Genomic DNA, 26,617 nt, shown 5'->3' on the forward strand with positions numbered 1-26,617 from the left:
AAGATTTAACTTCATTCATCTTCCTAATTTCACGTAAACCGCATCATATCTCATTTTGAACAAAAATGAAAAGAAGTGATTGATTTGGCGTGAAACGACGCGAAGATATTAGAAATAGGTTTAAGTAGTATTTATGATAGAGATGTGACTTGAATACTATTTCTGAATTTCATATTTTTACATATACTTTACCATATATTGTTTAAGTTTATTTTATAGTTAGGAGAACTAATTTTCGGGATCATCGTAAAAGTCGAATTTAAACGCCATATTTAACCTATTTTTATATTGGAGTTGTTTCTTATAATATTCTTCGATCCACCGCCGTCATCTTCGCCTTGTCTTTTTATTTCCCAAAATTCGGTGAATTTAAGCGCGGTTAACCTTGCTTCGCTTACTTGTATTGTGTAAGCTACACTCTACGTTAAGGTAGGAAACAATGAAGTGTAAGGTATGAAACAGTGAAGCAGCTTCGTAGCGACCGCGCATAGCTTTAGATGTTCGCTCAACACAGTGTTTATTGGTTGGCATCGTTAAGAGGACGGACCTTGGGGCAGTGAGACAGACTTTGTTGTATACTTAAGTATTTACTTTAGAAAAACAGTATAACACATGCTTATTTAGTAATTAATGTTAAATCAAGCAACTTAATGTTACAGAACTTTTTATTTTGTACTTCGGTAGAATAATTATTATTAAAATAATTTTATCTATATTAGTTCAGTTTGCTGGTGAGTGCCGAAGCGTGCAGACGTGTGTCCAGTGCCCTGTGAAGTTCACAAAACAACACGTGACGCTCATCTGTCGAAAGCGAATTCAACAAACCTAGCCAAGTGTTCACACAGCCTCTCGACTAGTTTTTTCATATTGAATTAACTAGATCGACGATGGCCCAATCATCCCAAACGGGCTCTACGGAGCTTAGTTACAACAACGCCGCTCTTCCTCCCCCGTGGCAAAGGGGCAATACACTCCTCTTTGCAAACGACCCTCATACGAAAAAACGCAAACTCGAAGCTAACAGGACTAATGTGAGCAAGAGGCAAACCAACCCGCCAGTCAGCCAAATGACCACCGACATTTACATTTAGTGGTTCTTTTGGTGACGGGTACTTTCCGCAGATAAAGATCCATACAGCACCCGAGTCCCCTGGACCTGGACTTGGGGTTGGGTAAACGCCCAACCGTCGCGCAAGGCACACAGTGCCTTGCTTCCTGGATTAGCTAGGCCTGCAGGGGCTGTCGCTCGTCTCAGGTCGAACGAGGCCCTTTCTAAGCCCTTCCGTCTACCGGGACGGTACCGGAGCAGGTGGGACGCTGCTCACACGCCGAAGGCCATTCGGTGGGAGAGAACACCTTAATTCGGCCCTCTTGCCAGCATCTTGGCCATCAACCACTGCCACCACGAGTCCATACCCATTATTTGGCCGAGCAGAGGGGTCGCTACTCCCTCCGGGCTGTAACTCGACCAGCCTGTGGTACCAACCTAAGTCGTTGGTGGGACTATCGTGTGGATGTACGGCCACGTCGCTACCGGCCCGGCGTCCTGCTAACCGAGCTCGGCAGTTCCAGATGGGACTCACGTAAGCGGGGTTTACAGGGCGCCTACAAACCCTGAACTGTCCCCGAGGGTCCCATCCTTGGCATCAGGATCGTGGGTGCGCTACTACCCAAGGCCCCTTGGAGAGAGTGTGGCCGCCTCTCTCCACCGGCAACCTTCCCTGCGGTGTACATAGGGACTCACGTAAGCGGGACGCTTGTCCCGACGGTCCCCCTGGCTGCGTGAACGTGGGTTTGCCAGCCCCCATAGGCTCGCAAGGCGAGCCCTCCCTGCGGGAAATGACCATCGACAACAGGTTCGCGATACTGGAGGCTGATAACGCTATGGACTCAACCGCAGCGGTAAATATACAACTTACACAAACCCCCCTTCACCCGCCAATCTTCATTGATGATGTCATTGACATTCAATCAATGACAAAGACAATTCAAAAAGAAATCGCCAAGGAGGAATATAAATTGAAAATCAGCAACAACAGTGTAAAAATCCTGCCGACCAACCCAGACGCATACAGAAAATTGACGAAGTTGTTAAAAACCCTGAATGCCAACTTCCACACATACCAGCTCATGCAAGAAAGACCATTTCGTGCGGTGCTACGCAACATCCAACACTCAGCCGATATTGATGAACTAAAGTTTGAATTGTTAAAGCACGGCCACGAAGTAACTAACATCAGCAACATAAGACATAGAATCACAAAAAATCCACTATCGCTATTTTTCATAGATATAAAACACAAAGAAAATAACAAAGAAATCTACAACGTCAACCGGCTGATGAACTCCATAGTTAAGATCGAACCAGTTCATGTAAAGAAAGAGATAGTACAATGCGAAAGGTGCCAAAGGTACGGCCACACGCAGAAATACTGCAATCATAATTTCTGGTGCGTAAAATGTGCAGGTAGTCACCCCACTGACCAATGCACTAAATCCCCAGAAACCCCCGCGAAGTGCATTCACTGTCAAGGAGAGCATCCTGCGAACTGTAAAGGATGCTCAGCCTATAAAACACTACATAATAATAAGTATCCAAAACTGAGACCCAAAGAGATAACCAAACAAGAACCTAGACCCCAAAAATTCACCACACCGTCAATGTTCTATGTCCAGGCAGCACAAGGAAACATAAACAGTTCGAATTTCTTGCGGAATTGTTATTGTTTGTCTGCTGGTTGATTCGGGTGTAGTGGTTGTCCTTGCTGCTTCTTGAATAGTTGCTGTCAATGTTGCTACTGCCTGTTCTATGTGTTCAGGAGTTCTCAACGGGATGTTGCAGTTTATTTTGCTTTCTATTATTTCTTTGAAAGTTTGCCATTTGGTGGATTTATTGCATAGTGTTTCTGGTTTGCTATAAAGTATTGGTTTGTTTCTGTATTCAATTATTATGGGTGTATGATCGGAGCTAAGCTCGAGGTTGGGTGTTATTTTTAGTTTGTTTGTGTTTAGTCCCCTTGTAACTGCAAAGTCCAGAAGATCTGGTTTTTTGTTCAGGTCAGTCGGCCAGTATGTCGATGTTCCTGTGGATAATATATTGAGGTTATTATTTCTAATGTATTTTTCCAGTGTTCTGCCTCGAGGTGTAGTGTTTCTTAATCCCCATAGCGTGTGCTTTGAGTTGCAGTCGCCCGCTGCCATGTACTTGTCCCCTAGGTGCTGGAAGTATTCTTCCCACATTTTTGATGTTATTTTGTGTCGCGGAGGCACACATACCACTGGCAACTGGAAGTAGTTGCTGCTAGTTTGAACTGTAACAGTGGTTGCTTGTAAATATTCTTATTAACTTATTGTTATGCTTATGCATAATGCACAAAATGCTTATTAACTTGGCTATGTAGATAATGACTCATATCGTTTCTGACTATCAGTGCGGTCCCTCCGTGCGCTTTTCCTGATGGGTGTTTGGCATTTCGATGTTCTTTCGGTGTTCACCGGCATTCGGTGATGGATTGTTTGAGCAGTTCTTTGATTTCTGTAGTGTCGTTGTTACTATTGCTGTGGTATTGGTTGTCTGAGTGTGTCGATTGGCTCGTTACTTGCGCGTAGCTTCGACTACCAAAGGTGTTGGTGCTAATGTGTTTAGTGTTTATTGCGTGCTCTGTATTTGGTATTGTTTCGGGTTTTGTGCTGTCCTGTTGGACTTGTATGTTAGTGTATGTCCTGTTTCGTAGAGGCGGGAACAGTTTGCGTTGTAATTGTTTCCTAGCTTCACAACCTTTATAATTGGCTGGGTGTTTTCCGTTGCAGTTATAGCATCTAACTTCCTTTATTTTTCCCGTGGATGGACAGTGTATCGTTAGATGATTTTTTGCGCATTTAACGCATGCCGGGGTTCTATTGCAATAGTTTTTTGTGTGGCCGTATTGCTGACACCTTGTGCATTGTGGGATATCTTTTTTATGTCTAGGTGACTCCACTTGTACTACTGTGTTTAGTAATTTTTCTATATCGTATATGTCTTTGTTATTGTTTCTAGGTTCTAATACGACTAGGGATAGCGGTAATGGTCGTTTGGTATCATACTTGATCATGTTGTTTATTGACCTTACCTGGTGTCCGATTTTTGCTAGTTCTTCGCTTATTTTGTCGGAATTTGTTTTTGGGTGTAATCCCCTGATTACTGCTTTGTAGCTCTTGTCGGATTTGAGCTAGTAGGTGTGATACACTGCATTTTTATCCTTTAGTGATCTTGACACTTTTCTGAATGTGTCTGGAGTGTTGGTTTGCACTTTCACATGGTCTATTTTTATCTGTTTGATAATATAGTTATCTTTCCCTGCCGTGTTGTTTATCAGTTCAATGAGGGGTCTATTATTTTCGCATCTATGTATATTGGTGGTGGTTTAGGAATGCGGTTTGTCGGACTTTCCGTTGGGTCCGTTCCTATCTCTTCTGGCAGTGCGCTAAATGAATTATGCAGTCTGATATCCTGAAGCCATTGTTTTTTTTTCTATTGTTTCGGTTTTCCTCCCGCTTGCGAACGGGGTTACTTTGCTGGAAATTGCCACCGTCCAGCTTTCTTCGTGGTGTGTTGGTTCGTTTTCCCTGTCGTTGGCTTGTGATATTTCCATGTTATCGTTTTTTTTCTGCATGTGTAGAGTCTGTAGCTCTATTTATAAAATATGTTTCTCCCGAATTAGTTATTTTTATTGGTGGAATCTGCATGATTCCACGTTTTGTCGATGGGCGTTTACTTTGCCGTTTTCTCTTCCCTCTTGCCGCACTTTCACTGGAGCACTGTTTCGCACGTCCGTTTAGGTCGCCTGCACAGGCGGAACTGAGTCAAAGAAATGGTCGAAGGGCAGTCAATCTCTTTTAAAGGTTCTAACAGCATACATCGAGAGGTCTGATAAATAAAGTCGCTAAAGTCTGACGAATATATCGAGAAATATTACAAGTCATGTATAACTTTTATAACACATTAACTGTATTTATCATTAAATAATTTGTGACGCTTTTATTATTATATTCATTGTTGTTAAATATACAAGCTATATTAATCTGTTAATACAGTATTAAATTCTTTGATCTACCTCTGTTATCTTAATCGTAACAGGGGAACGACTAATTCACTGCGTCGATTATACGAATCGTAGCGAGAATTTACGCCTCTCGCTGACGCGTTTTCCTCGCGACCGCGTCTCTCCGCAAACGGTCGTAACTCTGTATTTTTAGAATCGTCTAATGACAAAACAAATTTCTAATCAAATTTCATAACTATACTTACTTCCTATAAAAATATGTTTTTGCATAAAGATCCGCAGTCAATTCATGATAATATACCCGATAAAATTTCTAGCATGTACACATCTAACATAAATCTACGAAATTATTGTTTAAATTTTCCTATTACTATTCTTCGTGATTTCAACTAATTACAATTTTTTATATCTTACTTAGTAAATTAATCCTTCTAAATTTTCACAAAAATTTACGTTTAATTTAAAAAAAACTACTCTGTTTTAAAGGATGTTGGAATACTTTCGTAATCCAGCGTATTTCTTTCATCACTATTTTAAATAATTTTGACATTTGTATTATAAGATCTTCCATTCTATTTGTTGTTCATGTGTTTTAGAATTACTTTACGAGTGAGATTCAAAATTTGTAAGATTTTTTTAATCCATTAAAAATTAATAAACGTTAAAGTTTATGGAAAAGGAAAAGTTTATTAGACAATGTTAAATATTATAATGGCGCATGATCTGGTCATACTGTTACCCAGAAAAGTACTTGAATATTTGTAGAAACTCTATACCTGCAATGGCTCACAAAAATATTCAGACACCCTCAGAAACTTCTCCTGCATTATATTATATAAAGCATTTCGAGATCTCATTAGCACTGTAACGAGACACTGCTATCGTGATTATATTTGTATTTAAAACGGATTTAAAAATGTATCGTATCTATATATGTTACAAGATATTTTTGGACATCATCAAAATATATGAATAGTCACATATTCACTATACCGTAGCGAGATTATACTACTTTTTCACTAATTATATTAGTGAAAAGTAAATATGTCTTTGCAATAAAAGTCTTGCAACTTCTACATACATTTTCGAATTGGTTCTAAATTTTATTACTGCTATGTGATAACTATAGTCATGTCTCATTACAATGCTAACAAAATTTCAAAAAATTTCGAATAATGTATGTAATACATTTCTTAAGATTTCCTGCGGTAAGTGTTCAAATATTTTGTTGAAGATAGCAACGTGAGTTTGTGCTCGCCCTCCACATGCGGATGCGCTAGTTACAAAAGGCAGTAACTAGAAGATTGCTCTAGAGGCAGTCAATAGATTCGATCGACAGTTCTAGATATTTTTTTCTTTCCTTTTTTCCCCATAGTCTGTAAGCGCGTGCAATAAGGGTTCTTTTCGGCTCAAAGCGGTGCGATAGATTTATCCGTGAAACGTAGTAATAACTAATGTGATCCTACCTCTGAACATAAAAATAACAACATATTTTCATAATTCACTGTTATTTAAAACTTGAATACGATACGTTTAAATAGAGACAATATGAAAAATATATTAATCCATGGTGGTTCCAACGATAAATGTATAATAATAGAAAATAACGTTGCAACAGGCATTCCGAAACCAAATGCAGTTATAGTCAGAGCTGAGGAGGCTTTAATTGTTATTTTGGTCCTCCTTCTTTGGGTTGCGGCAATTGCGATATTCTTCAATCGCTGGCGGAAGATTAGAATGTTGGAGCCATATCAACCGAAATTTCAACAAGAACATAGACAAAGCTGTACTACGACTGAACAAAATCAAATCCAGGTAATATATATTTTATTTATGGATCATAGGGGACAAACGTGTTACATTTTTGTATTTATCATATGAGGGCAATATCAAAATCCTTATTAATAAATCATATGTCACAAAAATTGTATATTTAATAAGTTTTGCTATGAAGAATTTTTGAAAATTATTTACATGAAAAATATTCATTTCAATTATCTCGAAAACACTAATTTCAAACAGCACTTTTTGTTTGAACTGAAAATATTAAATAAAAAGATGATTAATAACTTAAAATAAAATAACAAATAAATTTATTTGAAAATAAAGTATTAATAAATTCCAAAATTTTATTTGAGCAATGAATTATCAAATAATTTGTTTGCTAAATATTTTATTATTTTAAATAATAAGGGAAGTAAGAGGAAGACAGATAGCTTGTTTTCCGTGTATAAGAAACACATTAATATGAACTAGCAACACCCGTATCATACTTTTAATATCATGACATTGATTTATTTTACATAAACTCGTAAGATCTCAGAGAAAATCACTAGAATCAGTAAGAATCGTATAAATACTTGTAAATTTGTGTAAATTGTTTTAAAAGTCAATAAATATCGCGAGAACGTCAGAAATCGTTTACGAATAGTGGAAACATTTGTAGTAACTCTGACATATACATACATGACAGTTTTTTGTATAAGATATACTCATAAAATCGTAAAAGATGAGACAAAAATACCGTATATAAACTATTGTTTTGAAACAAACCACATGAAAGAAAAATATGCTTAAATAATATTAAAAATATCCTTTTATATATACATAATTATATATAGTACTTATATATGTCGGAGATGGAAGGATACCGGAGCCTTCCCTTTGGAACTTTGGGAAAACTTCTTAATACTGTAATCTAGATTCTTCCATAGCCGTAATTAAGCAATTGTAGTCATTTAATTCGATTGTATTTGTTCGAGATTTACGATAGTGAGCTTAGGCTCGCACCGACAACCAGTCGCCGAACGTAGCCGCGATCAAGAGATGAACGTTTTGTCTAACAAAGGTATGGAGTAATAGTATAGCTTTCCTAAGAATAAAAAGAAATTGTTGTAGCGGCACTCGACAGTAAACATTCCAACGGTTTCTGTCCCGTGGCTCGCCATACGTAGACCTTATTCTTCGGGTAAGATGATTACCAGATGTCGATGCATCTCCACAGTACATGTTCAGCTAGTCTGAGAGCCTATTATAAATCTTAAGTTTTAGTTAACTAAAGTCCTTCAAACAGACAAACAGTCTTTGTCCCAACTACGGGAAGATAGGAGAAATCTATTTTTCTCACGAACGACGCTTCCCGCTAGCAACTTTCCATCAAGGGCGGCTAGTATCCTTCTCTAACCACCAACATGGAAATTTTTTTTTCTTATTTATTTATTAGAATATTTACAATCAATTCTCGTTGAGAATTTTCAGTAACTTCATTTGGCATGATACAATGACATGGCTTATAATAGTTTTATATTGTTGGTTCTAGTAGAATGTAAGGATTTAATCTAGAGGGTATTTTCTTTTTAATCTGCGGATCTGGTCCGTCGTGTCTAGTAGTTGGGTGACTAATGGGTTGTGGTGGTTGTTGACTCTTGCGTTATATCCGCTTCTGGACTTGTATATTTCATATTTGACTGTAGGTATCTTGAGCTCGCGGTGGATTGTTTCGTTGGTAACATAGGTGCATTGGTAACAGGGTGCATTTATTAGGGATCTTAGCGTTTTCGATTGGAAGCGTTGGAGTATTTCAATGTTGGAATTACTTGCTGTTCCACATAGTTGGATTCCGTAGGTCCAGACAGGTTTTATTACGGTCTTATAAAGCGTTATTTTGTTCTGCGTGCTTAGATTGGAGCAACGGCCAATGAGCCAATAAAATTTTTTGAGTTTGTCCCTGAGTTGTTTAGATTTGTCTAGGATATGTTGTTTCCAGGTTAATCTCCTGTCCAGAGTCATGGCCAGGTATCTGACTGTGTCCTTGTTAGGAACTGTTATATTGTTAATGGAGACCTGTGGACAGGTTTTCGCAGCGTGAAGGTTACATGTGTGGATTTTTTTTCATTAATTTTGAAGCCCCATTTATGGAACCACTTTTTCATTGAGTGGAGACCTCGCTGGAGAGTGGATCAAGCAATTATCGGGTTGGCGTGGGACGCTAATAGCGCTGTGTCGTCAGCAAATGTTGGTATAGTTGGTATAATTATTTCTGTTGCTATTGGTAAATCGGCAGTGTAGATGGAGAACAGCAGGGGTCCGAGAACACTACCTTGGGTTATGCCCGCCTCTATTGGGAATGTTGTGGTAACGGCATCTAAGTATTTAACCATGAATTGTCTTTTGTTTAGGTAGGACTTTAGGATGGAGTAGTAAGTGTGTGGTAGGATTTTTTTAAGTTTGTAAAGAAGCCCTTCATGCCATACTTTGTCGAATGCCTGTTGAATATCAATTTCGAGTGTTTGGCTGATATTGTGTGTTATTCAGTGGATTTGTTCTATTGTGGAATGTTACTTCTGAAAACCGAATTAATGATCTCGCAGTGTTTTCAGATCCTCTAGGGGTGGAAGGAGTCGATTCGTTAGCAACTTTCCGAATAGTTTCGGCAAGGTGGGTAGAAGACTAATTGGTTGATACGAGCTAGTTTCGTGTATTGGTTTTCCGGGTTTTGGGATGAGCGTAATCAGTGACGTTTTCCAGGTTTTGGGATAGTATTCAAGGCGAAGAATTGCGTTGAAGATTGAAGAAATGGGTGCAATCCCTTTTACAGGTAATTCCTTAATTGCTTTATTACTTATTTGATCATGTCCCGGTGCTTTCCTGGGGTTCAGACGATGGATTAATTCTGTAACCTCTAGAGAAGTGAAAGGTTTAATGGGGGGAGACGTTTGGAAGGGAGAATGCAGGTATTCTGTTATTTCTGGAGCGATATTGGAGGAAAGAGGTTTAAAGACGTTGGATAGGTAGTTAGCGAACAGGTTGGCTTTTTCTATAGGGCTACGTGCCCATCCGCCTTGCGGACAGCGAATTGGAGGGATTATTTGCCGGGGACGCGTGAGTTTCCTGGGAGCCTTCCATAGTGAGTAGTTGGAGTCGTTGGAGTGTTTTTAGTGAGATTGAGGCAGAGGTTGAGCGGTTAAAGATTTCTCTAAAGAGCTGCCAGTTGGTGAGTTGGTTGTGAATGACGCCATTAGGTGGGTTCTCGATTATTGCTGAACCGACTGTTGCTATTACGGGGGAGTGGTCGGAAGAGAGTTCAGTCGAGGAGTTGATTTGGACATGTCTGGGCGAGATATTTTTGGTTATGAAGAAGTTGAGTAAGTCGGGGATTTTGTTAGTGTCAGTGGGCCAGTATGTGGGTTTATGTGGTGAGGTAGTTGAGATTGTTGGTGGTTATGCTTTGCAGGAGGTTTTTGCCTCTTGCTGTAACAAGTCTGCTGCCCCATTGGGTATGTTTGGCGTTATGGTCTCCTCCAGCTAAGAATCTATTGCCTAGGGCGTCAATGAGGCTGTCGAAGTTCTCTTTAGCAATCGAGTGTCTGGGAGGACGGTATACTGCTGAGGTAGTGATTGTACCATGGCGGTCTTCTATTGCTACGCTTGTGGCTTGAAGGTAGTCTTTCTGGAATGATGGAAGCTCGTAGTGCTTAATGCTGGATTTGATGATGATTCCGGTACCGCCGTGTGCCTTTCCACTGGGGTGTTGTGTGTGATAGAAGTTGTAGCCGTGTATTTTGAGGTAGTTTTTGTCGGTGAAGTGGGTTTCAGATATGAGCATTACGTCGATTTGCTGTTGTTTTAAGAATAGTTCTAGTACAAAGTTGTGCTGAGCTAGACCGTTGGCGTTCCACAGAGCTATTCGCATTGGCTTTATTTTGCTTCTGTGCGTATTAATTTATCCATGAAGAGTGTAAGTAGTGACAGTAAGTTGTTAATTTGTTTTGTTTGCTTCTCTATTAGTTTTTCGAGTCTGGTGAAGTTGTCTGTGTCTTGTGAGGTGGGAACACTATTTTCTAAGTTGCCACTGTGGGTTTTCGTATTGTTTATATTTCCTTGCACTGTCTGGGCATAGGAGATTGATGATGTGGAGAATTTTTGAGGTCTAGATTCTTGTTTGGTTATCTGCTTGGGTCTGTGTTTAGGGTACTTACTATTGTGCAGTGTTATGTAGGCTAAGCAGTTCGTTCGTGAGTGCCGAGGCGTGCAGACGTGCCCGGCAAAGTCCACAAAGCAGCAAGTGACCATCCAGTTGCTGCTGAGTGCCGAGACGTGCAGACGTGTGTCCAGTGCCCTGTGAAGTTCACAAAACTCCACGTGACGCCCATCTGTCGAAAGCGAATCCAACTAACCTAGCCAGGGGTTAACAGCCTCTCGACTAGTTCTTTCACACTGAATTAACTAGCTCGATGATGGCTCTATCATTTCCAACAGGCTCCCCGGAGCAAAATTATAACACCGCCATTTTTCCTCCCCCGTGGCAAGAGGGCAACACAACTATCCTGGTAAATGACCATCACACGAAAAAACGAAAGCTCGAACCGACCAAGACAAATGTAAACAAGATTCAAACCAAACCATCAGCCAGCCAAGTGACTACCTACAATAGATTCTCAATTCTGGAGTCCACGGAAGACTCCATGATTACAACCGAAAAGGTAAATAATCTCCATACTCAAAGAATTCCCCCTCCCCCACCGATATTCATTAACGACGTAATCGACATACAGTCAGTGATTAAAACTATCGAAAAAGACATCAGCAAAGAAGACTACAAGTTAAAGATTAACAACAACCAAGTGAAAATACTGCCGTCCCACCCAGACGCCTATAGAAAGTTAACCAAGCTATTAAAAACGTTAAACGCCAAATTCCACACATACCAGCTCAAACAAGAAAGACCATTTCGAGTGGTGCTACGCAATATCCATCACTCAGTCGATCTAGACGAACTAAAATGCGAACTGTCAAATCACGGCCACGAAGTAACTAACATCAGTAACATTAGGCATAGAATCACAAAAAACCCACTATCCTTATTTTTTATAGACCTAAAACAAAAAACAAACAATAAAGAAATCTACAATATCAATCGGCTGATGAACTCCATAGTTAAGTTCGAGCCACCTCTTGTAAAGAAAGAAATAATACAATGCAAGAGGTGCCAAAGGTACGGCCACACGCAGAAATACTGCAATCATAACTTCCGTAAAATGTGCAGGTAATCACCCCACTGACCAATGCACTAAATCCCCGGAAACCTCCGCCAAATGTATCCACTGTCAAGGAGAGCATCCTGCGAACTACAAAGGATGCTCAGCCTACAAATAACTACATAATATAAAGTATCCAAAACTGAGACCCAAGGACATAACCATACAAGAACCTAAACCCCAAAAACTCACCACACCAACAGTATCCTATGCGCAGGCAACGCAAGGAAACGTAAACAACTCGAAAACACACAGTGTACACACAGAAAATAGAATTCCCACCCCACAAAACACAGACAACCTTATCAGACTCGAAAAACTTATCGAGAAGCAAACTGAGCAAATTAACAACTTGCTGTCACTACTCACACGCTTCATGGACAAATTCATAAGCACAGAAGCAAAATAAAACCAATGCGAATAGCTCTGTGGAACGCCAACGGTCTAGCTCAGCACAAATCCGAACTAGAACCATTCTTAAAACAACAGCAAATCGATGTGATGCTCATATCCGAAACCCACTCCACCGACAAAAACTACCTCAAAATACACGGCTACAACTTCTACCACACCCAACACCCCAGCGGAAAGGCTCACGGCGGCACCGGAATCATAATCAAGTCAAACATCAAGCACTACGAACTTCAACCATTCCAGAAAGACTACCTCCAAGCAATAAACGTAGCAATAGAAGACTGTCATGGTACAATCACCACCTCAGCTGTATACTGCCCTCCCAGACACTCCATCGCCAAAGAAGACTTTGACCACTTCCTGGACACCCTGGGCAGCAAATTCATAGCCGGAGGAGACTACAACGCTAAACACACCCAATGGGGCAGCAGACTGGTTACAGTAAGAGGCAAAAATCTCCTCAACAGCATATTAACCAACAACCTCAACTACCTTACCACATACGAACCCACACACTGGCCCACCGACACAAACAAAATACCCGATCTCCTTGATTTCTTCATAACTAAAAATATCTCGTCAAGACACGTCCAAATCAATTCCTCGGCTGATCTCTCCTCTGATCATTCCCCCGTGATAGTAACAGTCAGTTCATCTATCATCGAGAATACACCTAATGGCTCCATTCATAACCAACACACCAACTGGCAGCTCTTTAGAGAAGTCTTTACCCACACAACTTCAGCCTCAACCTCATTAAAAACCAATGACGAAATCGAAGCAGCCACGGAATACCTAAATGCGAGCATAATAAACGCTATCCGCGTCTCCACACCGGCAAAAACGTCCACCAGCAACCACGAATACCCCCAGTACATACTAAAAAAAATAGCAGAAAAACGTAGACTAAGAAGGATATGGCAGACCCATAGAACACCGGAGGACAAACGCAAACTAAACAACGCAACTAGAAAACTATCCAAAACCATAAAGAACTACAATAATGACCGTTTTCACAAATACCTCACCAGCCTGTCCCCCACAGCCGACTCAAACTACTCACTATGGAAAGCCTCCAGGAAACTCTCCTTAAAAGAAATACTTGGGACGGTGCACGACGGTAAACATTTCAACGATTTCTGTCCCGTGGCTCGCCACACGCAGACTCTATTCTTTGAGTAAGATGATTACCAGATGTCGACGCGTCTCCACAGTACATGTTCAGCTAGCCCGAGGACCCGCTATAAATCTTAAGATCTGTTTAACTAAAGTCTTTCAAACCGACAAACAGTCCTCGCCCCAACTACGAGAAAATAGGAGAAATCTATTTTTCTCACGAACGACGCTTCCTCTTCTCGAACTTTCTCTTAAGGGCGGCTAGCACCCTTCCCTAACCACCAACATGGAAATTGACCAATTAACAGTAACGCCAATTTCCCTCACTTTCCGAATGAAGGCTTTTCTCCACGAATCCGATGATTTCGTGCCCTTAGGCACACCCATCATAGTTTTCCTCGACAGCGTTACCGTGATGGAGAACCACTCTCCCGTACGATCTCAAAGACGATTCAAGTAACTCTCAGATACGTAGTGATTGCCTCGTGCATTAACATTGAGTACAACTTAGACGCTGAAGAAAAGTAGAGTTCGTCATCCCCTTGACCGCGGATTCGTTAGTGAGCCTAGGATCATTGTCATTAGCTTCTCGAGTATCTAATTATCGCGATTACTTGTCCAATTCCATCATAGTCATATTTGCACTAGTAAATATCTCCTCTATTGCATAATGATCACGTCTAGCGCCAATAGGGTTTCGTTTTACGCCCTCAACCCTAACTCAAATCTTAACGCCAACCCGACATATAAAAAACAAACAAATTAACATGGAGACAGAAGAAACAAAAGAACAGCGGGGACAGGAAGAAAGAAATTCAGAATATGGAAGATACTATCAAGACGAAAGCTGGAAGCTAGCGAAGGCTAGCAAAAAACGCAAAACAACTACAGACATAAGTGCCATAGGCAACCCAGCTACAGAAAAGCAGCGATGATTGCAAGAATTACCATTAAGCAATTCCTTCAGCTCACTAACAGAAGAAACAGACGGTGACCCCATAAATAAAACCACAATCCAAACAAATCACATTACAAAACCACCACCAATCTTTGTTGAGGCCCAAATAATAGACCCGCTCATTGATCTACTAAATAATCTAGACGAGAAAAACAACTACACAATAAAGCAAACAAAATTGAAACAAGTAAAAATACAAACAAACACCCCAGAAACATTTAGGAAAGTTATAAAAGCATTAAAAGAAAAAAATGCTATTTACCACACGTATCAGCTTAAAACTGAAAGGAGCTATAAAATTGTCATAAGAGGATTGCATCCTAAAACGAACATACATAAACTAAGCGATGAGTTAGCAAAAATTGGTCATCAAACAAGAACAATAAACAATATAACAAGATTCGACACAAAGCAACCATTACCACTATTCTTAATAGAACTGGAACCCAAAAACAACAACAAGGAAATATATGATATCAAACAAATACTAAACACAATAGTAACAGTGGAACCACTACGACACAAAAAAGATATACCTCAATGCATGCAGTGTCAACAATACGGACACACTAAAAATTATTGCAACAGAAGCCCAGCTTGCGTCAAGTGCGCAAAAAACCACTTGACTATACACTGCCCATATTCTGGAAAAATAGAAGAAGTTAAATGCTACAAATGTAACGGAAACCACCCAGCCAGCTATAAAGGATGTGAAGTAAGAAAACAATTACAACGTAAACTGTTTCCACCCCTACGAAGCAGGACAATCACTAACACACAAGCCCAACAGGACAGCACAAAACCTGAAATAATTCCAAGTACGGAGCAAGCAACAAACACCAAACCTATCAGCACCAACACCATTGGTGGTCTAAGCTATGCTTAAGTAACCAGCCAATCAACACATACACACAACCAATACCACAGCAATAGTAACAATGACACTGCAGAAATCAAAGAACTGCTCAAACAATCCATAAAGAACACCGAAATGCTAGCCAGAATGATAAGCGAACAAAACGCAGTACTCAGACAGCAAACCCAACAAATCACAGTCATGCTACAACTAATTACAAACGTGCTAAGCAAAAAATAAAAAACGGACACTATAAAAATAGCAGCCTGGAACTCAAACGGCCTACAACAACGGGCCCTCGAAATTAAAACAATCATATACAGTAACAATATAGACATACTACTTGTCTCAGAAACACACTTCACTACAAAAAGCTACTTGAAAATACCATACTACCCCATATATGATACCAAACACCCCTCAGGAAAAGCTCACGGAGGGACAGCAGTGATAGTCAGAAACGATATCAAACATTATCTACACAGCCAAGTTAACAAAGAATATTTACAAGCAACCACTGTTACAGTTCAAACTAGCAGCAACTACTTCCAGTTGTCAGCAGTATATGTGCCTCCGCGACACAAAATAATATCACAAACGTGGGAAGAATACTTCCAGGACCTAGGGGATAAGTACATCGCAGCGGGAGACTACAACTCAAAGCACACGCTTTGAGGGTCATGAAACATTACACCTCGAGGCAGAACACTGGAAAAATACATTAGAAATAATAACCTCAATATATTATCCACAGGAACACCGACACATTGGCCGACTGACCTGAACAAAAAACCAGATCTTCTGGACTTTGCAGTTACAAGGGGACTAAACACAAATAAACTAAAAATAACACCCAACCTCGAACTTAGCTCCGATCATACACCCATAATAATTGAATACAGAAACAAACCAATACTTTATAGCAAACCAGAAACACTATGCAACAAAACCACCAAATGGCAAACTTTCAAAGAAATAATAGAAAGCAAAATAAACTGCAATATCCCGTTGAAAATTCCTGAACACATAGAACAGGCAGTAGCAACATTGACAGCAACTATTCAGGAAGCAGCAAGGACAACCACTACTCCCGAACCAACCAGCAGACAAACAATAACAATCCCGCAAGAAATACTCGACAAAATCAGAGAAAAAAAGAAAGCAAAAGCAAAATGGCAAAAATACAGAACCCGAGAAAACAAAAAACACTTAAACAAACTTGCAAAGGAAATAAAAAACAAAATAAAGGAGCACAACGATAACGAATTCGCAAAGTTCATAGGGACACTCTCCACACACGAGAACACCAACTATTCACTATGGAAAGCCACGAAAAAAATAAGGAAGCCAATAATACCCGTCCCGGCAATCAGAAAAGCAGATAACACATGGGCAAGAAGCAACGAAGAACAAGCTGAAGAATTCTCCAACCACCTCTGCAACACATACACATCACACATTATCAACAACAGCAACCTCAAAAGTCATACGGAGGAGGATGCACAAACCACTATTACCACAACCGATAAGGAATACTTCATACCTAAAACAACAGCACAAGAAATTAGAAACATAATCGATAAAACAAAAGCACCAGGAATCGACCTAATCAATGGTAAAATCTTGAAAAACCTTCCGCCAAAAGCGATAAGACTAACGACAATAATATACAATACAATTCTACGAATTCAATACTTTCCCAAACCATGTAAATTAGCACAGATCAAAATGTTAGCTAAACCAGGCAAAGACCCACACCAAACTGCATCTTACAGACCAATATCACTGTTTCCATTATTTTCCAAAATACTGGAAAAAATAATATATTGTCGGATAAAAACAATAATAGAGACAAAAAAACTAATACCGGATCACCAATTTGGTTTCAGAAACAATCACTCCACGATAAAGCAAATGTACAGGCTTATAAACGAAATAATAGTAGCACTAGAAAACAAGGAATACTGCACAGCCCTCTTTATAGACATAGAGAAAGTATTCGATAAAATTAACCACGAAAGTCTACTACAAACAATTAGGAAACAATTCCCGGAGCAAATACACCAATTAATAAAATTCTACCTAAACAGCAGAACCTTCGTAATAAAAATCAAGGACACACATTCTTAAAGACATCAAGGCCGGGGTACCACAAGGAAGCGTCCTTGGCCCAATACTTATTTATGTATGATCCATTTTATAATAATAGAATAAAATGGGTCAAACATAATTCAATAAAATAATATAAAACAAAAAATGTTGTGCATCTACTACCTCCTTATAAAACGAAAGGAACTTTTGGGACAACCTAATACTAATTTTATTAATGTAGAAATTGTTAAAAACGTGAACTATGATATTGCATTCACAGTTGTGCTTTTTGATTTAAATTATCATATTGTCGTCAATGATGTTTTCATTTCGAAAATACACTCTTAATTTAATAAAATTCTGCAGATAGAAGTGCGTCAAATCGAAAGTTTCCAAAGCCATTTCTCTAAAAAATAAAGCATATACAAAAACTTTATTACGTATCTAATCAATTTTTTCATGAGAAATTACTTCTTTCCGGTCGTATCAGGATTGCAGAGAAGTCTTGCACTACAAGAGGCTCAATTCGTCGCAATCTCTGCAATTTCCAATCAGGGGTTCGTGCTAATAGCAGCCTTTTCCAATATACATATAACTTCAGATAGAGAAGAGTAAGCTATTTCTGAAATTGGCGGCTTCAAAAATTCGGATAATATGGTTTTCGGCAATGACACATCGAAGTAACGGAAATTATACAACGATCATTTTCTTTCTTTAGTTTACGCTTTCTCCTTGGTGGATATGTTTTCGCTTGTATGACTGAATCGGTATCTATATATAACCGCTAATGAGCATTCGGACACTTCAATCAATTTAAAAAATAGCGTGTGAATTTTATCAATGTGTACAAATTAATGGCGAATTGATAATTAGAAGCACCAGTTATATTTCTATTAGAGGCCTCTATTTTACGTATATCTAAATATACGCGTACACATGTGATTAATATATCATTTTAGCATTTTAATTTGTATAGCAATTAATATTGTATAGCAATTAATATTGTATACAATTAATATTGTATAGCCATTAAGCAATGTAATACATGTATATTGTTAAGGAATATTTAAGGAATATTTCAGAGCAATTTGCGAAACAAATATACAGTGACATGCAAAATACTTAATTGTTTAACAAAAAATGTTCGGTCGTCTCACTAACAACACAGTAATCAAACTGATGTCAAGATGATCATGTTTCACGAAACTTATATTATAAAGTATGAATTTTTTATAAATATCCATAATATAAGTATTATTTAGTAGAAGTTGCAGATCACAATGATGAGGACCTATTTTATTTTTTACGATGAACATTTATATAGTTTAGCGGAAAAAAAAATATGGGATCCTCAGATATTAAAATAAGCTGGCAATATCCGTGTTTTCTATTTGAAGAAATGAAATTAAATATCAGAGAGATGATTGTTCTGTTATTGAGAAGTTTCATTATCCGAACCTTTTTGTGTCCCTACTATTTCGGATATTGGAGATTCTATTGTATTTTACATAAATAATGCATAGTAAAAACTATTGAGATATGTATAATTTTGTGTGCTGGACTGGATTAAATGCGTAGTAGAGATACTTCTATGTGAGTATCAGTGTGCGGAGTCTGGAAAACAGATGAATGTAAACTGTTCAGTCGGTCAACAGTCGGGTATGGAAGAAAATGCTGAGACGCGTGCAAGTGTGTATCGATGAATATTCTAGAAATCGTGCATAAAATAAATATACGACTATACTAATATTAATCTCAAGTGTAAATTCAATGTTCCCATAACAATATTTCGGCCATCAAGATCCACAATTCTTAACAAAAACAATTCGCAATTGGAAAACGCTTTACAACTTTCTTTCCAAAGTAACATTAATTTAAATACCGAATGAACTTTTTTACAGGCTATCTCTAACTTCAACTCGATTTATTAGAGCTGCGATGGAGCAAAAACATCCGTTTTCTCTTACAATCGACATAGTAAAATGTGAATTATTAAAATATAGTTTTAACGGAAGATTTGGCTGACACGTTTAAGGAAATTTCTAAATCAATTGCCATATTTGTGTTCTGTCAAGTTTGCATGGTATACTATTCCTATGTGCAAGTAGCATCAACTGAATTATGTTACATACATCCTCTTTTAAGTTCAATAATGCGTTAAACTGATATCGTTGCTGCTGCTCGAGATCTGTCAGCACCAGTTTATCATTTTCCGTAGGTAGAATATGTTACAACAAGATACCATAGATACTGTCAATTTGCATGAAAGCATGTTTTTTGTGACACTCTATTCAATATTCGCTATAATTCGGATTGCAGTGAAATCTCCAGTATCCGAAATAATGGGGAAACATGACTGTTCGGATGAAAGAATTTTCGGACAGTAGGACTCGCATATTTTTGGTATAATTATTATTTTGTATTTCAATAAGAATAATATAAGAATAATTATAAATAATATAAGAATAATATAAGAATATAAGGAATATAAGAATAATATAAGTTCAATATAAGAACTAAAAAGAATACGATATAATATAAGTGTTATATTGTTTAAACTTTTTAGGAATTCCATATAATTTTTATTGCTTAATTAAATAAATTTGTTAATATACTAAGCTGGGTTGAATATTATTTCTGAATATTCTCAAATATTTATTCTTAACCACTTAGTTGTAAGTCTCTCAACTCTTTCTAATGTCGTAAACGCTTCAAAATAGAAGGCTTCTTATTACCACTTTCATAAAAATTCTTTTTTTCAACATGACGATTCAAAATTTCGCCAACAATATTTATTAAAATTTCGAAACCTTTTTCATATAATATGAATCTAGATGGTTGATTCTATGGAATTGGGAATTTTTCTGGCTCTCACTTTTTAACTCTTTTAAACATGTTAAATTATATCATATTTGCATGATAGAGAAAGATAATAACTGTAACATCATAGAAAAATTATGAAAAACTACCAATTTAATTTATTTATGTCCAAAAAATGACATTTTATACATGAAATTCTCAGTTTCTTGTCATGTCACAACTACGAAGTTTATGTTTACTCTAGAATTCATACCCATTGAATAAATTTGAAAATATTTATAATTTTTCTCTTTTATATTTTAAGGAGAGGGATTAATGATTTAAAAAAATGGGTCACATTCATTTACTTAGCTATTTAATGTGATAAAAGCGACCGAAGTCTCGTATCTAGTCCTTTTGACATTTGCTTGGCGACGGGATAAAACCGATTATCACGTTCTATTTAGTTGCCGCGTTCGGTAGCGTTAACTGACGTTTAATGCAGCTGGCAATAAGTTCCACTTTCAGCTAACCTGCTACATGCGGAAATACTGGCACAGGAAAGGATTAAAGTTGTTCGAAAGTAAATTAACAATATGTAACGATTTATTCAAATCCTACTCGATTTTGATATTGACAATTGATTAACGGACTGACGGATGTAAAACTCTTTGGTTGACAAAATGATAACTCTACTCAAATGATCATCAACGGTTCGATGTCGGGGAATATCTAGATTATCGGCGCTCGGTCCGCTGCGAACACCGATGAGTTTCCATGTTTTATCTCCTACAATATATATTTTATAATAACCATATTTATTATTAACATTTATTTCTACCTCAACCGACTTCACCTTATTGACTATAATCTTTGTTACTACTTTTACATCTCAGTCCCCTGTCTATGAAATTATTGAAAAAAACCATATCCACGGTGTTAAGAAAAAGATCGCGTGCAGAAGGTCAAACTTAATCCAGTGAAGTTACTGCACTTCTTACGTTTTGCAATACACGGGCATTTTTGATTATCTGAAGTTGTAGATTCTCTGACGATCGCCTGTTGCAACCAGTCAGCATTTCAGTCCACTAGTTCGTATTATATTCTAAGTTTATTATTGTTATATATATTATTAATGTAAATATAGCATTGGCATTCAACTTTCTTTTTATTGCCAGAATTGAATAGTAATTCGCTTGAATACTTTTGACATTCAATACGAGGTGGTGTTTGGTGTTTGGTGTTGGGTGTCAAATAAATACTCAACGGTGTTCAACAATATATTTATTTTTAACAATCCTCGCTTTCAACTCATTTCGTGCAATTCCAACTCACCTTTTGCTTTTCGATTACAACTCGACTATTCTCACTTCGTGTCTTTGGCTTGTGCAGCCTCGCTGATCTCCTGGGTACAGTCGGTATACTGACAACCTCCTCCTGATTATTCTCATTAATTAAGTTGTTCATATAGTAATCACTTTCCTCTTCACTTTGAGCTTCTATATCACTTGTATCATCTCCTCTTTGAAGTTCAAAATCTTCAACGTCCCATATCCATTCACACATCGAGGAAACACATTTTCCTCGAACCTCGACATGACAAGAAATTATTACCTTTTTGTTCTTCGGTAGGTAGATTCTATATCCCTTGACTTGTCTGTCGTAACCTACAAATATCCCTTCATCTGCCCTGCTATCAAATTTACCTTCGCCTGGGCTTTTCAGGTACCAGATCTTGCATCCAAATAACCTCAGCCTGTTGATCTCCCCTTGGATGTCGCATCCCTTACCTTTCCACAATTCTAATGGGATCTTATCTCCGATAGCGGTGGATGGGCATAGATTTCTGATGTGACACGCAGTATTCACAGCTTCTCCCCACAGGTAGTCAGGGAGTCCCGACTAGATGAGCAGACACTTAGACATCTCAACCAGGGTCCTATTTGCTCGTTCTGAGACTCCATTTTGCTCAGTCTTCCTGGAACAGTCTTCTTGCGCAGAATGCTTTTCTCCCTCAGGTAGTTCTCAAAATTAATCCTTGTGTATTCACCCCCATTGTCGGTTTGGAGGGCACTTATTTTGGACTGATGTAGAGCCTCCACTTTCATCTGGTATTCCTTGAAGCACCTAAATACTTCGCTCTTCCTGCTGATGATCTTAACATACATGAAACGAGAGAAATAATCTATAAATGTTACGAAATAATTACCTCCACCTAATGACTTGCACTGAGTTCTGCCACTGACGTCGCTGTGAACGATTTTCAAAGGACGCCGACACATATGGTGGGCTGTCTTCGGAAATGGCATCTTCGTCATTTTTCCTTTCACGCAGACTCCGCATAGTTCATTGTATATCTTGGAGTTCTCCTTCATGCTCCTTATAGGGATCTTCCTCATTGCATTTCCATGCAAGTGACCCAATTTCTCATGCCACGATGTGGTACTCTTGTATGCCCTTGCCTCAATGATTTCAACGTCTCCGTCATTTTGGCCAGGTTCCTCTTGATCATTCTCCACGGAGAGATTTGCTACGTGCTCTTCACAAAGTATTGTCTCTAAATAGTATACATCGTTTCCAACCTTTGAGTTGAATACGACGTCTTCATCGTCGTGTGTCCCAACGGCTTCATCCCTTGTACACATTGTGGTCCCTTCTTTGCTAATTGTCTGATCGAGATTAGATTTACATCTAACTCAGGCACCCACAGAGCGTTCGATAGGGATAGTGTCCAACTACCACAGAACTCAGCCATTTTCACAACGATTGTTCCTTTCCCCTTAACTTCCAGGTGTCCCTTGCCGATCCTGATTTGTCTGGTCGCAGGCGTGAAGTCCACAAATCGATGCCTGTCCAGAGTCATATGATTCGAGGCACTTGAGTCAAGGTAGCTGATTCTCCCCCTATCCATGTGACTGATGGACGACAAAGCCAATGTTGATATGAGTCCCTTGGACCTCGGTTTGTCTTCCGATCCCTTCTCCCTCTTGTTATCTTCCTGTCTCTTTTTCTCCCTTTGGTTTCTCTCCTCTTTATCTCCTTTCTCCTCTTAGCACTCCTCTTAACACACGAAATGTGTCCCATTTTTCCACATTTGTAGCACCTTTGGTCGTGTGGGTCTCTGACCCTTGGTCTCGCGCCATCTTTGTATTGTTGCTTGGGCTTCCATTGTCTCCTGGTCGCCATTGTGCTGTCTCTCTCGGACAATTCCGCAGCCACGTCGATCCTTTTTTCTTCGAGTAGAAGATCGGATTTCACGGCCCTCGCGCTCAGATCCTTATCAATCCTTGTTGTCCTGAGGTACGTTGAGTAATTTGAATCCGCCAGGAGGCCGGCTAAAAGGAAACATGCCATAACGTCGTCCTCGATTTTTATACCTACACTGGATAGCTTGTCGCATAGATCCTGTATCCTTCCGCAGTACGCGAACATATCCATGCCAGGGATCTTCTCGATCGTACCCAGTTCCCACATGCATAAGACAATGTCCATCGACGTAGATCTCTCATGAACATCTTCCAATGCCTTGCAGCACTCCTTTGCTGTTTTCAAGGTTCTAATATCTCCAAGATACTCGGGGTGTGCATGCCGGAAAATGTACGCACGTGCTTTATTGTTCATCTTTATACAGTCTGCCCTCATCCTTTCTGCTGGCGTAAATCCTGGCTCCACGGCATTCCAGCAGCCCAGGAAAACTAACGAAGCTTCCGTCGTCGTTTTCCAGTACTCGTAATTGCCTTTTCTCAAGATCGGATTCATATCCTTGTCCACATCAACCATATTCTCCTGGTCGGCCATGGCGTGTTCTCTCCTCGGATAATTTCATAAAGACTCAAAAAACTCAACAAATAAATATTTCTCCTATTGCAGTTTACTGCCCTGCGCCCATAATCTGTTATTAAATATAGGTTGTGGTTGATATTCAATTGATTCACACAGATTGAATATTGCACTTTATATTTCATCTCCTCGTACAAAACGTATGAACACACAGGATAAGCTTAGGAAATTAACACGTGGTCGACTTCTAAGACAAAAGAGCGTCGTTAGAAATCGTACCAACTTAGCTTACAGGAATTAGCTGTCATACCAACTTAGCGTTTCTCAACAATAAATCAGTCTTAAACGTTAGAAGATAAAGTATGTAATTTATTTACTTTAGTTTACGATAAAGAATACGAGATTGACCACTAGTTTGTTTATGTAAGGAATAAATATTCATCAGTTTTAAAAATTAAGTGATATTTGTTTTTAAGTTTAACTGACGATAATCAAGACTGGTAGTTAATTCCATTATAATCAGAATGATTACCAATTACCATTGATGTATAATAGTGGATGTTCAAATATTGCGGATAATCCTTGAAAAGACATTTGCTTTTTCAAATAAAAAGTTTTAAATACAGTTGATTACATATGGTTTTTATTGAAATCTCAGTTCCCTGTAGATACTTTAAAAAAAAACAAATCAAGTCACACATCCCAAATTTTTCTTTCTGAGTGAATTTTCCATTACATTACCATATTTTAGCCATTTCGAGGCAAGAGGTTAGAACAACAGTATTGGAAAGCGTTACTTGGGTGTATTGTGTGTGCAGTGCGCGTAGTGAGTGTTATATATAGTGTAGTAGTACTATACGTTGTTTATTATTTATATCGTCACATTTATTACAGAATGTCGTGTACATTTGGAGAATGTACCGTTTGGAGTACATTGCGGCAGACAGCAATAGCACAAAAGCGCAACGTTTATACGGCGAAAAATATCCTAATAGGACTATATACAGCGCAAAGATATTTTGCAAAATAGACCAACGATTGTGGGATGCAGGTACATTAAAACCTGCGAAATCTGGCGGACAAATTCAGCATGACGATTCGGATCTGAGAAATAGAATACTGTGCCATATAAGGCATGTGCCATATAAATATGAGGATTATTGCTGCTGAAGAATGTGTCCGCAACAACACCGTATGGCGCGTATTGAAGTGAGAAAATCTATACTCGTATAGCTTTTAGAAAGTTCAGGAGTTAAAAGCAGTGGATGTTCTCAAAAGAAAAGATTCTTACAAATGGATGGCAACGTAATTCTAATTTCACCGCGAGAATATTATTTACTAATGAGGGAACATTTAATAAATGTGGAATAACGAATATATGTTAGCGAACATTTTTGGGCATGTGAAAATTCATACACATCAGGAGATGATTCATGGAGAATGGTATACCACCACATTCTACCAACCCAGTGCATGAGCACTTGACTAGCTCTTTTGGAAACATGTGTATCGGTCAAAGAGGACCTGTGCGTTGGCCTCCTCAGTCCCCAGATTTAAATCCCCTCGACTTTTACTTCTCAAGACACACGAAGAGATTAGTGTATGCATTGGCGGTGTCTACGGTAATTGATCTGTAACGCCGCATTTTCTCCGTGGCGGAAATCGCACAGAATACGGTGAGAAATTTTCGCACAATGTGGCAAATTTTTAAGAGAAGAGTCAGACTCTGTTTACAAGAAGATGGAGGATAAATCGAACAACTATTGTAATTTGTTGTATTTTTCGTCGACACTCGCGACCGGGATAATCGCGGCGCGTGTGTAGACCTTTTATGAATATTGACAATACGCTGTTTTATTTAGAAATTAAGGAAGCAAAGGATTAGGGGAAATATTAATCTTCCCTACTCCGAATCATCATGGGGCGATGTTTAATATACTCTATGGATTTCCATGAGTAAGTAGGTTTAATGTTCAATCTACCATTTCTTTTGGAAAACATCGCGCGGAGTCATTTACGTCTCTGAATATAATAGTTTTCTTCTCTACGACTTGTACGAGATGAGCTGTCGCCCATGTGTCGCTGGGTTTGAGGATCACTGTGCGTCCCGTTGCTTAGACTGAACTCATTTTACTCACACTTACTGAAGTCATCAACATTTTATTTATTCTTGATTTTCGTCTTATTTGGGCTTCAAGAATCACTCCTTAAATTTCCTGGAACCTCTGGGAGGTAAAGCTAACTAACGATTCCGAAAGCAGATGCTTTATGTTGTGAAATGAGTCTAAAATGATTATTATTTCTTGTTACAAAATCATAACAGCTTAAATATCAGCAATCCTTTGCCGAATATTGAGTATTTCTTTCATTTTGCTCACAAGTGTATAATAAATGTCATATTAATTTTCAGTAAAATGAAAATAAGTGAAATTAACAAGAATTATTTCAAGTATAGCTGAACATCTTATCTTGTGTAGTCCACATATGTACAAGAATGCAAAAATAATAAATCCATAAAGCG

General features: G+C 38.6%; 1 protein-coding gene and 1 long non-coding RNA gene across 3 annotated transcripts in view; one reads left to right on the forward strand and one right to left on the reverse strand.

Annotated features, from left to right (window-relative positions):
* The window catches only part of LOC126922456 (uncharacterized), a 58,431-nt gene extending 40,939 nt beyond the window's left edge, over positions 1 to 17,492 (reverse strand). Inside the window, exon 1 of the long non-coding RNA XR_007712776.1 lies at positions 16,121 to 17,492. This is a non-coding gene — a long non-coding RNA (uncharacterized LOC126922456). The remainder of the gene's footprint in view (positions 1 to 16,120) is intronic.
* Positions 1 to 26,617, forward strand: part of LOC126922414 (uncharacterized) — a 60,752-nt gene that overhangs the window by 32,747 nt on the left and 1,388 nt on the right. Inside the window, exon 4 of one of the 2 annotated variants that reach the window (XM_050734983.1) lies at positions 6,664 to 6,860. The exons of the other annotated variant lie outside the window; for it this stretch is intronic. Coding sequence (XP_050590940.1) covers positions 6,664 to 6,860 — 197 coding nt within the window. The remainder of the gene's footprint in view (positions 1 to 6,663; positions 6,861 to 26,617) is intronic. 2 annotated transcript variants of the gene reach the window in all.

The sequence above is a fragment of the Bombus affinis genome, chromosome 12 (genome assembly GCF_024516045.1).
Source record: "Bombus affinis isolate iyBomAffi1 chromosome 12, iyBomAffi1.2, whole genome shotgun sequence".
Classification (NCBI taxonomy): Eukaryota; Metazoa; Arthropoda; class Insecta; order Hymenoptera; family Apidae; genus Bombus; species Bombus affinis.